General features: G+C 51.2%; 1 protein-coding gene across 4 annotated transcripts in view; it reads right to left on the reverse strand.

The window, feature by feature from the left end:
- Nucleotides 1-1,085: 1,085 nt before the first annotated feature.
- ITSN1 (intersectin 1) overlaps nt 1,086-12,374 on the reverse strand; it is a 100,111-nt gene continuing 88,822 nt past the window's right edge. For 2 of the 4 annotated variants that reach the window (XM_064647162.1, XM_064647159.1), the window contains 10 exons: nt 12,208-12,314; nt 10,906-11,089; nt 10,183-10,281; nt 9,208-9,375; nt 7,413-7,685; nt 6,790-6,911; nt 5,079-5,161; nt 4,899-4,982; nt 4,306-4,479; nt 1,086-3,276 (listed from right to left, as the gene is read on the reverse strand). In XM_064647162.1, coding sequence (XP_064503232.1) covers nt 3,128-3,276; nt 4,306-4,479; nt 4,899-4,982; nt 5,079-5,161; nt 6,790-6,911; nt 7,413-7,685; nt 9,208-9,375; nt 10,183-10,281; nt 10,906-11,089; nt 12,208-12,314 — 1,443 coding nt within the window. In that variant the 3' untranslated portion in view covers nt 1,086-3,127. The remainder of the gene's footprint in view (nt 3,277-4,305; nt 4,480-4,898; nt 4,983-5,078; nt 5,162-6,789; nt 6,912-7,412; nt 7,686-9,207; nt 9,376-10,182; nt 10,282-10,905; nt 11,090-12,207; nt 12,315-12,374) is intronic. The other 2 variants (XM_064647160.1, XM_064647161.1) reach the window with 2 other exon arrangements.

Raw genomic sequence — 12,374 nt, forward strand, 5'->3', positions numbered from 1 at the left:
TCTTAGGAGAAACAGTGCGGCCTGATGGATAATGATTCATTATTACAAAGGCTTTAAAAAACCAAAAGCAGCCAACTTCCAGTAGGAATATTTTCCTGAGGAATAGTTCAAGGTGATGTAAATGGACAGTACATTCATTCTTAAGTCCTTCTCAGCAACTTGAGGACTGGAATAGGGGAATTCTGCACAAGCTGTTCCCAACGCCAAAGCCTTCCTGGAAAACCTGCCCCAGACTGCGTGGCTGCCCCTGGATCCCTGGCAGTGCCCAAGGCCGGGCTGGCCGGGGCTTGGAGCGAGCTGGGCTGGGGGAAGGTGTCCCTGGCCATGGCAGGGGTGGCACCGGCCGAGCTTTGGGGTCCCTCCCGGCCCAGCCCGTCCCTGCTCCCCCAGCCCCAGGACTCTCCCCGGGTCTCTCCGCTCCCTCCCTGCTGGGGGAGGCGCTGCGGGCACTGGGGAGGACTGGGAGGTGCTGAGGGTGTGGGGAGCGGGTCTGGGGGTGCTGAGGGTGTGAGGAGCGGGTTTGGGGGTCCTCAGGGTGTCGGGAGTGGGTCTGGGGGTCCTCGGGGTGTGGGCAGTGGGTTTTGAGGGTCTCGGGGTGTGGGGAGTGGATTTTGGGGGTCTCGGGGTGTGGGGAGCGGGTCTGGAGGCTCTCAGGGTGTGGGAGCAGGTTTTGGGGTCCCGGGGTGTGGGGAGCGGATCTAGGGATCCTGAGGGTGTGGGGAGTGGGTCTGGGGGTCCCCGGGGCTCAGAGGAGCAGTCGGCTAAAAAATAAGAAGTAAAAAAAAAACAGTTTAAAAACGCCTGTTCCACAGACATCCTCCTCTCTAACCCAAACCAGTCCAGGAATCTGGGATTCCAGGACGCCCATGTCAGGGGTCCCAGTCTGCAGAGAAGGGTCCCCCCTTCCAGCTCTTTGGGGCTCCTTCCAAGAACCTGCCCAGGGTTTCTGTGTTACAGCCACGGGCTTTTTGCCCCGTTTGTCTAATCAGGTGTTGCTGTCATTGATGCTGGTGAAATGATCCCAGCAAAAAGTGATGCTACTTTTGAAACCCTGTTGGCAGCTGAGTAAAATTAGGACAGCGATCAAAGGTTAGACAATGACATTTAATGTTACTCCAGTAATAGATTTTATCACTTCTTTTTAATCCTACCACAACGATGTGTATTTTCATATACATTATATTTCATAAAATGTCTTGATATGGAATTAGGAAAGCATGGGTTTAGTACTATTTACATATTTTAATTGAAACAATTTTCTTAACAACATTGAAAAATAGAAACTTAAAGTTCTCTAAATCGTGTTTTCAGCCAGTTAGTGGTAAACAAATGCATGCCTAGGAAGTTACACTCCCTCTAAAACGTGGTCAGTTGAAAGTTTCTAACTAAAGTGTGTATCTCTGTTTTGTTTCAAAAAATACATAAGTATGTCTGTCATTTCTGATACAAAATTCTACACTATCTTCAATAAATAAATAATAAAGCGATTCTGAAAAGTATGAAATGTAAACTTTGTTGTCCCTCCAACATACTTTTTTTTTTTTTTTTCTTCCCATTGCTTGAAACATTACAGTGGTCTTTTAGGAAATTATAATACACAGACACTTCCCAGCACAGTTTACACTTATTACCATACGGATCTACCTACCTGTTATGGATATATCCTAATTTCCTAATGGAAACCAATAAGACTTGTAGTGCTAGAGAACACCACCAACACAGGAGAGGTGGGAACCAGGACTGAAGGACATGCAAGGAACACCAAAACCCAACAACAGGCTCCACGAGAACGTTCACATGCGAATGACACAGGCTGGCACCTCCCATCCGGAATGAAGTCCTTACAAAAATACCAGTGGATGCGTGGCAGGGCATGGACAGAATGAATCCAAGCAGAACGAAGAGGAATTTGACTCTCGGGGCTCTTTTCCCTCTCGAGTCCAGACTCAGCAGAGCCCTTACGCGGGTGCTCCGGGGACACCAGACGTAAGTGCCCGCTTGGAGCCGGGGCTTTGCCAAACAGGGATGTGGGCCTGGACGTGTGTGTCCATGGAGCCAATGGATAGGGAAGCCCTGGCGCTCCCCAGCGTGACAAGGCTTTGGGGTTCCCCACTCTGCACCGTCCCAAGCTCTGTCTCTGCTCACATCCAGCACAGCCACCAACCTCTGGGAGCTGCTGCCCCGCTCCCATCACACCTCGTCCCACACAGGTGAGCCCAGCACAGGCCAGTACCTGGGCACCACTGATTGCTTTGAAACCACACTCTGCGGGGTGGGAATTCCCTTCCTGAGCTGGAGCTGTGATTGTTTTTTCTTCCCCACTGCAGGTGACAGGTCACCCACCTGGGCAGCAGCAGTAAAGGAGTATCCAAGTGGTACAGCAGGACACACACAGCAGGGCTCTGTGCTTAACCCTTGGCTTCCTGTGCCAACATTTACAGTCCTGTGGACAACAGCAACTTCCAAAGGTACCGAGGGGGTGCACTCTTCTGGAGTGCAATTCATCTCTGTGCAGGAGGCCTGGACATCATTTATTTTCAGGGGCAATGCAAGTCATGAAGTGGTTTGTTAATAGAATCTTCTCTGTTTATAGATATAGACTATTTATTTTCTAAGTCTTTTCAGTACCATCATGAAGATCTTCAAAGATCTTCTTGCTGCGAAACTGCTCCTTCCATTCACGTCCCATTTACACCCCACTTTGCTGAGCAATAGGCACAGAATTCCTTCACGGGAAAACCCTGCAGAAAGCCTCCCAAACATCCCAGCGTTGCCTTCTCCATGGAAATTCAAGAGTAGGGTAACTGGAGCAAGCACAGCCACCTCTGTGGTTTGCCAGCCGTTCCCACTGGAGCTACAAGGAACAACAGGGTTGTTTCATCCACCCAGGAAACCAACTCCAAGTTCCACATTGAGATACTGAGGGAGATCTCCTCACTAAACCGGGATTCGTGTTTTCAGTGAGAATTATCAAGGCACAAAGATGTTCCTGTTTGCTTTGATAACCCTCGGAGGTGTGAAGGGCGAGCAGTGGTTTCCTGCCACACCAGCCAGGACCTTGTGACAGCTCCCGCAGACCCCGACGGGCCGCGGTGACCTCGACCGAACGCCAACGGCCCCTGCCCTCCTACGGCTCGTCGAAGAGCTGCAGGTCCAGCCGCACCACGATCTCTCCCGTCGGCACTTCGTGCAGGAGGAGACACTTCGTGACCGGTCCCTTTGAACCCTGATCCTTCTTGATGTCTGCCACACGGATCTCTGTTCTGCCCAGGAAGTCTGGAAGGAAAAAGAGGGAGCGCTCAGGAACGGCACAAGCGGGGTTTGCGGAAGGAACTAAACTTCCACCCCCCACGCAACAAAAGGAAGACACGAGTCTTCAGCCTGACTCTGGTTTTGCCCTTGACAAGGGCCAAAGGCTGCCAAGCTGCACAGAGGAGGGTTTAGCCAGACCATGTTACACAGCAGCAGCATTCCAAGTAAATGTGTGGAAACCCCCGCTACGGAATTCACAGCTGCCTCACTCCAGTGACTTCTGGATTTTATGATGTGTTAGAAAAAGGCCAAAAGCTGCTGCACAGTTAAACTCGAGTGTGAACCCTCTGGAGATGACAGAGCCAAGAACAAGGTCACCGGGCCAAGTGGTGCTGGCCAGGGCAGTGCCAGTCCTATCCAAACACTGCCTGGGAGATTATGGCTCCAAAATACACTCGCTGATGCTCCACGTTCATCCCAGGTTATGAAACTAGAATGAGAGGCTGTGGACTCCCCATCCCTGGAAGTGTCCAAGGCCAGGTTGGACGGGGTTTGGAGCAACCTGGTCTAATGGAAGGTGTCCCTGCCCATGGAAGGTGGTGGAACTAGATGATCTTTAAGGTCCCTTCTAACCCAAACCATCCCATGATTCTACTGGGTTTGGAATCCTGGGTTCACCTTTGCCACTGTTCCTGCACATAACAGGAACTTGGAGGCATTTATCTTCCTCCTGCAGGAATCAATCTGTTTGCAAACAGCATCCAGAGTTTTTGGAGACTTAGCAGAGCTACAAATCACACTTTGGTTGTTGCCAAGTTGCACAAGAAAAGGAACTCCCAAAAACCAGAGAGAGGTGGATTCTTTTTGCACTGATACCAGCACAACTCCACCGGGGAGCAAGGGTGAGCCATCTCCCAGTATGCAAAGGGGTTCAAATCTGGGGTATCTTAAAAAACCATCTTTCAACCCAACCCATTCCCTATGACTTCTGTCAGCAGGAATGCACCTCCTCAAAGCAGAGATTGGAAAATCCCTCTGGCAGCCCCTACGCACCATCCGGGGAGAACTGGTCCCGCTCGAACACCGTGATGCAGAGCACGTCCTGCTCCAGGTCCTTGATGAAGAACTGGCAGTTGGAATTCCACTTGGGGTTCAGGGTGTCCTGTATGGTCTTGGTGATGTGGCACTGGGAGCCCATGGTCACCTCGCAGTAGGGGTTACTCTTTCCTGGGACAAACAGAACAGTGTGATCCTCGTCCTCAATCTCCTTCCACTCCTACAGCCCTTGGGGTGGGAAAGACCTTGGCTTCACTGCCCTTGGGATGAACTCCATGAACATCACAATGAACACACTGCTCCGCAGGGGGCTGAGCACCTTCTGCTCCTCCCTGCAGGACTTTGTGCCTTGGGATCCCTTAGGATATGGCTGATGTGGTGGGAACCAAGTCAGCCTGAAACAAATGCCTGACGCGGGACAACTGCAGGACAACAGCTGAGCTGCACCAAGTCACTGCTGCACATTTCACCTTCGTTAGACCCACAGCATTGGGCAAAGCCGTGTTTGGGACAGAACCTCCTCCAGAGTCAGGCTGCCAAGTGGGAATGTCCCTTTGATGGAGCACGTTCTGAGAAAGCCCAGCACTCACCATGGGACCTGCAGGGTTTCAGCTCGATGCCTTCCACCACGTTCACCATCAGCCTCCCGATGCCTGTTGCCCTTTGCGAGCGAACTGCGGTGAAACAGGAGAGAGAGAAAGGTCATCAAAGGATTTTCCTGCCCATGGACTTCTCCACAAAAGATGAGACCCCCTCATCCTATGCTGTACCTAAGTAGGCCTTTTCCCTCTTCTTCTTTTCAGTCTCTATGTAAAGTTCTGAAGCAGCTTTGATCTTCTGAACCCAGGCAGTCCTTCAGAAGGAAAGGAGAAAACAAAGTTGCAAAATGCCATTTCCATTTTTCCCTGCCGGAGCACAGCAGGCAGAAAACTAAAGCTGTCCCTCCTTCCCAGCCCAGGCTCTGGCCCCACCCCAGCCTCTGCTGTCCCAGAGCTCTCTGCCTGGAAGAGATCTTCCTGGAATTTGTAGCACCTGCTGAAACAGAACCATCCCAAGCCAGCAGATCCCACCACACAAAGAAAGCTCAAGAGAACCACAAGCAGGAGCTACTTGGTGAGAAACCAAAAGGTAGAAAGAATAGGTTTGCTTTCACCAAGCCCTTTGCTTTATTATAATGAACTTCTTGTAGCCAGTAGGTACAAGACACCTGGGTTGCAGAGGTGGCCCCTTACCTTGATCCCTGAGGTTTCATCCTAAAATCCTTTGGCCCTTGGGACATTTAAAACATAACTTGGGGGGTACACGGATGGTGAATGAGCACAGTGTCTTATGGGCCCTTCTGGGGAATCATTTCATCCTTAAGAATCAGAATTACAGACTATCCTGAGTTGGACAGGACCCACAAGGATCACTGAGTCCTGTTCCCAACAATCACACCATGTGCCTGAAGAGACTGAGTGGAAAGACTGACAGAGGAAAAGGGTGGCAGAAGGGCTCCCCAGGGACCCCAAGGGTTTAGAGGAATTGCTGTGACACACAAGGGAGCCCGAGACCTGAGCCAAGGAAACATGGGGAAATCTGAAAGCTGTGGATCTGCTTCTGAACCCGGAATGAAGAGCTGCTGCTCCACAGGAGCACATGGTCTGGGTTGGGAGGGACCTTAAAGCCCATCCAGTGCCACCCCTGCCATGGGCAGGGACACCTTCCACCAGCCCAGGGTGCTCCAAGCCCTGTCCAACCTGGCCTTGGACACTTCCAGGGATCCAGGGGCAGCCACAGCCTCAAGATGTTTCATACATTTTGTGCCTGAGAATGTTTCAGGACCAGACATTTCCCAGCTGGCACAACCAACACAATGTCTGCACTGTGGGGAGGGCTTTGCTGCACTTCCAGCTTTCAGTTTTTAACAAAAGTTACCTTTCAAGACCTTACATTGGGGAAGAGAAACCTTTTCAGTATAAATCAGTGTAGGCTTCTCTCTGTAAGCTCACCAGAGATAAACCCCATCAGCTCAGGTTTTAAGGTTGCCTTTCCTTTGACTTTTCCAGTCTGAACTGAACGAGATAAACTCACTGGGTTTAGTTTGGTAGGTTTTGCTTCAGATTCTAATTCTGACCTGTTCCTTGATCCTTCAACAGCCATACAAATGCTGTCACTGCACAGACACAGCTGGTAACAGCAGAAGGCACAATTGCATCTTTTGGCTTCTTCACATTAACATAAAATGTTGTGAAATACGGCCTAAATATCCACCCTCCCAGATGTTTCAGTCTTGCTGGAATTCAGGAAACATCACTATTTCTCCCTGCTTTTCATATACTGACTGTCACCATATTCCCAAGAAGAGGGAATTTTCCAGTCTTGTAAAAGAAACTGCTTGGAGACTGCTCTGCAAGTTTCCATCATAACCATTCCCACCATCCACTTGCACCAGACTTCACAAATTCAGCCCCGACGTGGCCTTTGGAGACTCCTTCTTACCTCTCATTAATGCTTTCAGCCCGCAGGGTGTAGACTCTGTCAATGTGGGAGATGTGGAAGATGGGCTCATCTCCAGAAGGGTCTGTGGGTAATTTTACCAGTACCTCGTTTAGAAAAATGGGCTGTAAAACATCAGGCAAAGCCAGAGTTGTACTGCACAACGTCTGAGCAGGCGCTTTCAACACACAGCAAGTTACAACAGGTTCAGCTGAGGTGCCTCTGCCCTTCTGCCTCCCATCTGTCTGCAGATTGGATAATGGGGAAATTTTAAAAATTGGCAAAGACAGAGGTGCCTCCAGAGCCTGGAAACACTTGTCCTGGAGGAAGCCAGCGGGCTCCTGGAGCACAGCAATCCCTCCTTCCCCACAGAGAGCAGCGAACAGCGCTCTCCCCGTCGCTGCCTGATACAAAAGCGACCCTTTGCTGGAGAGTTCTGTCCAAGCAAAACTTCAAAAGCATGTTTTGTTTTCTCTCTAAAGCACATGAACTTTCTCCCCACCAGTCCCAGCAATGCCCAGCGTATTCCAAAGCTTTCAAAGCTCTTCTCTGGGATGGTCTTGCCCACATCCCCAGCATGAAGCTGCTGCCCTGCACACGTGGCCCCATTCCAGAGAGGTACTTACAGTTTTGTACATTTTGTACTGCAGGTTAGACTTGGGGCTGAACACCTTGTCTGTGCCCGAGGAGCCAAGAGGTTTTATGATCTGAGTGAGGAGGAGGAAGTCGTTGAACAGAAAACCATAGAGCTCCTTGTTACTCTTGGCTTTATAGAGCTTCCCACTGTGCAGGAACTTGCGTGGTCCCAGGCAGTTTGTGACTGAGTTAAATACGAGTTGCTGCGAAAAGTAGAAGAAGAACAACAACGCACTGTATAAAGTGAAACAATCGGGGTCCCCCTGAAAGAGACCAGATACAGTTTTGAGTCCTGGGTTGGTCCTGAGCCGGCTCACAGGATGAGGAGCAGGACGAGCAGTGCAGGTCAGGAAAGGCTGCATGAGAAGTGACTTTAGGGCGGCCCATCATCACACAGGCACGGCCTGGGCACTCGGGGAGAAGCCAAAAGCATCTGTGCCCCCTCCCCACGCACATGCAGCTCTGGGAGTGGAGCTGAGCCCACCAGGACCTGTCCTGGAGGAGCAGCAGCACCTCTGCCAACGGCCTCTCCGGAGCCTGGGCTTCCTTCACAAGGTCTGCACTTCAAATTGGGCTTGAATTTCACCCCCCAAAGCGCCCCAAAAGAATTCCAGGTAGCCCCAAACCCCGGGCAGCTGCTGACACTGGAAGGGGCAGAATCACAGCCCCACCCAGGGGTTGTTATCACATGAGCAGGGTGTGGCCCTTCCCTAAAGCGCCGTTTCCAGGTTTATTTTCACCAGGGGATGGTACAGTTCTTACCACCCTCACTGACTGGGCAGCTGGATCAGGGCTGGCTCCTTTGACAGGCTGGAAACCCCTCAGACAGAAACTGGGGAGGGCTGGATTGTTCCTTCCCCCCAGCTGAGGCTGCTGCTGCTGCAGTTACTGTGGCAGAAGCAGCCAGAGGGTCTTTCAGGTTACAGATTTGGTGCTCTAGGGCCAGACATCACCTACAGAAGAAAAAAGCAGCCACCTTCCTTCAGGCAGTGGTTGTCCCACAGCTGAATGTGTCTTTGACCCTTCTGACCTTGTAACACTCATCTTTCTCCCAAAACAGTCAGATTTCCTGAGGTGAAATACAATTTTTTTCTAGTTTGTAAACCAACCGGTGCTTGTTATTTTTTTACCTTCTAGAACTGACAACTCGTTGCATACTTTGAAAATCAAGTTGTGATCTGTCTGCCTCTGTTATTGTCACCAACACAGGAAGGCCATCAGAACATGCCCCCTCACTTTGCAGGACATACAGGCACAATGTTTTCATTACAGTTTCTAGTGAAACTTAGCATGTTACCTGGGAAAATAACACGGGATGGGAGGCAGGGATTCTCTCTGTAAAGTCTCCAGAGAGACTTGATCAGTATTCTTGGGTTTTCAAACGTACACAAGGCTTTACCACAGAAAATCTGTTCTGTGATCACTTTTAAAACATTCCAAAATGGTCAGGAAGAGCTTTGGGATGGGACACAGCAGTTCCACAACCACTGTGCTATAAAGAACTATGAAAGTGGAAAGTTGTGGTTGAAAACTGCAGCATTGAACCTGGGACTAGTCCAGAGCCAGGCAACAAAGCAGGATCTACCATGGGGAAGGCAAGAACACGAGCAGCAAAAAGGGTCACGTGCAGGAGTGGGAGGGAGACAAGGAAGGGGGAAAACAAAGCACTGGGGATTGTGAGACTGGCTCAGTCCCACTCTTTGCCCTGGATGCAGTGCCATGAGTGAGCTGTGGGTTATTCCCAGGTTGCCCACGTGTGCAGGTCCCTGGGGAGCCCTGGTTTACCTCGGAGAGGCCCTCACACTGCACGTGGGCCTGGATCCACTCCAGCCTGTCCGAGTTCTCCTTCTCGCGCACGCCCTCGTTGACCTGGGAGCACAGCTCCTCGGCCTTCTCCAGGGCGTGCTTCAGGTGGCTGTGGTCAGGGTGGTTCTCAGGAGTGTTCTCTATTATCTGCAGAGACACAACACACATCATCAGGCTCCTCTGTCTCCTGCAGTCCAGCTGTATCTGTGCTGTCAACCCCACGCTTCCTTCCCAGGGCTTTATTTCTGTCAGAGCCAGGCAACACCTTCCAAATATTTTCCCTCCTGGACAGATGTGAGAAATAGGAGACAAACACTATTTGGGAAGAGCTGGAATGAATCCCTGCCTGCACAGCCTTTGCAGCAGGACACTGCTGACTCCTCTGACACAAGGACACACATTCCAGCCAAACACAGAAATAAGGAATCTCTTAAATGCCAACATCCAATTTGTAGCCCTTTCCTTGGAAAGCCTTGGGCCAAGTTCAGTGGCATTATTTGGGATGGTCAGTGTTAGGCAGCAAATAAGAGTTAGGAAAGGGTTGTAAGTTATCCAGCAGTGTCAAAGGATGGGCACCTGCAGGAATTTGGCTTCCAGGCTTCCCCACCATGACATTTCCCAGCCTATGGGGAGGGAATGACACTGTGGGAAAGGGAAATTTGAGCACAAGCTTGACTCCTGTTATCAGAATCTGAAGTTTTCCTTCAACATTCACTGCCTCGTGGTTCTTTGGGTGCAAGTCTCACCTCTGCTTCAAATGGAAACACCGAGCTGTGCCGAAGCCCAAGGAATTACCCCATTTTCTGGAGCTGGATCAAATATTAAAGGACACCCCCCCATTCCCCAGCACATCAGACATCCCACAGTGACAAAGCCCGACACCAACAGGGAACTCCCCTGTACTGAAGCTCTAAGCCAAGCAGCAGCAACCCCCCAGGTGTGCACAGGACGTACGTTTTTAATGATTAGTGGGTATCTGGTTACCCGTTGCATAGGCTTTAGCAGAAAACTGGAGAGTGGCATTCCTTTACAGCGAGGATCCATTGCCAACCTCTGAAACACCAGAGAGGTAAAACCTGGTTAGTCACGTGGTTTAAACCCGGGCAAACGAGCTCCTCCAAGAAAGGAAAAGGCAATGAATGAGCACCAATCCTCGGCTGAATCTGGGCTGAGCTCGCAGGACAGCACAGGGGAATTCCTTGTGCTTTTCCAACAGATCGTCACCTGCCTTGTCTGGGTAAGAATCCCAGAATCACCAAGGCTGGCAGAGCCCTTCAGGATCATCCAGTCCCACCCCAGCACCACCAGGATCACCCCTAATCCATGTCCCCAAGGGCCACATCCAGACACCTCTGGGACACTCCCAGACACAGGGACTCCACCACCTCCCTGGGACACTTATTCCAAGGCCTGACCGCTCGCCGTCAGGGGGTTGCAGAGCCAGAAGGTCCCCCCTGAGCCTCCTTTGCTCCAGGCTGAGCCCCCCCAGCTCCCTCAGCCCCTCCTGCTGCTCCAGCCCCTTCCCAGCTCTGTTCCCTTCCCTGCACACTCTCCAGCCCCTCCGTGTCCCTTCTCAAGCGAGGAGCCCAAAACTGAACCCCCCACTCCAGGCGTGGCCTCGTTCAGCCAAAGGACAAGGTCCATTCCCGAATTCCCGGGGGCCGCCCCCGCTCTTACTTTGACAAACTCCTTGAACTCGGGCACCTCGTCCGTCTTCTGCTGGATGAGGGCGGCCCCGTTGAGCTGGCAGCTGCAGAACCTGATGTAGGGCTGCATGTGGGGCAGCTGGGCCGTCAGGATGTCCCCGATCATCTTCACCGGCATCTTCTCCCCGGACATCTTCTTGCGCACCCGCAGGGCCCTGCAATGCCAGGTCAGATCCCATGTGAAAAGGAAGGTAAGAGAGGGACAGACGTGTGGGAGAGGGAGGGATAAAAACCATGGCTCTGAGCTCAAAGCTGCCTCTCCAGGTCTTAGCCTGGTTTCCTGAGGGAAGGAGGTTTATTGTCGTTTGTTCTGTCGCTGCCATAACTCTTCAACTCGGGGGCCATTTTCAAAAGGTTTTACGAAAAACAGGAGATATCACAGAGGTATAAAATCCCCACAAGTTCATGAAAAACAGGAGATATCACAGAGGTATAAAATCCCCACGAGTTCAGTGCAAATGAGCAGCTCCGTAGGGAAAAGATGGACTTTATTAATCCTCCTGTTTATCAAGATCCAGGTTTAACTCCAGCCTCGCTCAGTGTCTCCGGCAGTGACCAGGTGAGCAGCCTGCAAACCAGCCACAGCATTCCCTGTGTCCTGCTGGAGCAGAGGGATGGCTGAGGGAGGAATTGGATCCATCAGAGGCCACAAAGAATGAAGGGAGGGATAAGAGTGGAGTCTCATGGCAGGGAGTTGGGGTTGCAGCAGCTGGAGCCTTTGGGAGGAAGGGTGGGGGGTCCTCTGGACACAAATCCATGGGGAACCAGGCTCTGGTGGTGCTGCTTCTCCCCCGTCAGCACATTCAGGTGCTGTAACCCTACACTAATTAAAGGCCACACTAATTAATGGAATGCATCAGCCAGCTCAGAATAAGAGAGGCAGAGGCTGCTGTGCCTTGGTTTGCATCCATGGATAACAGGACTGGAAGTGGGTGTGGGCTGGGACAGAGGAGGGAGAAGTCTCTGACAGGGCTGGGGGAAGCCTTGGCAAATCCTGCTTTTCAGAGGAGAGCAGGGTCTGCCCTCTGGAGCACGTGGACAAGAAGAAAGTAAGTGCAAATATTTACTCAGCAAAGAACTGCTGGTTTTTTCCCAATGACAAAGTCACAGCAAACACTGTCCATATTTTGCTTTTTCCCACAAGGAGAAACATGTGGCCCTTCTGGTTCTGATCTGTGTGCGTGGCAAATGTTTTCCTGCAGCTGAAAGGAGGAGCAGGGCAGAGGCCCAGGGTCCTGTCATTGCCAAGTATGGGGGGGGAAACCCAACTTACTTCAGTAGTTTTATATTGCACATAATCAGCTCCTTCCAATTAACAAAAATCATGGCAACTTCTTTTTCTGTGAGCAGCTCAGATTCCAGGAGTGGCTTCTGGAAGATCTGGAGGGTCAGAAAATGAAGCTGTTTAGAATGTACATGTATGACCCAAGTGACTGAGGC

Source organism: Pseudopipra pipra, chromosome 2, assembly GCF_036250125.1.
Source record: "Pseudopipra pipra isolate bDixPip1 chromosome 2, bDixPip1.hap1, whole genome shotgun sequence".
Taxonomy (NCBI): domain Eukaryota; kingdom Metazoa; phylum Chordata; class Aves; order Passeriformes; family Pipridae; genus Pseudopipra; species Pseudopipra pipra.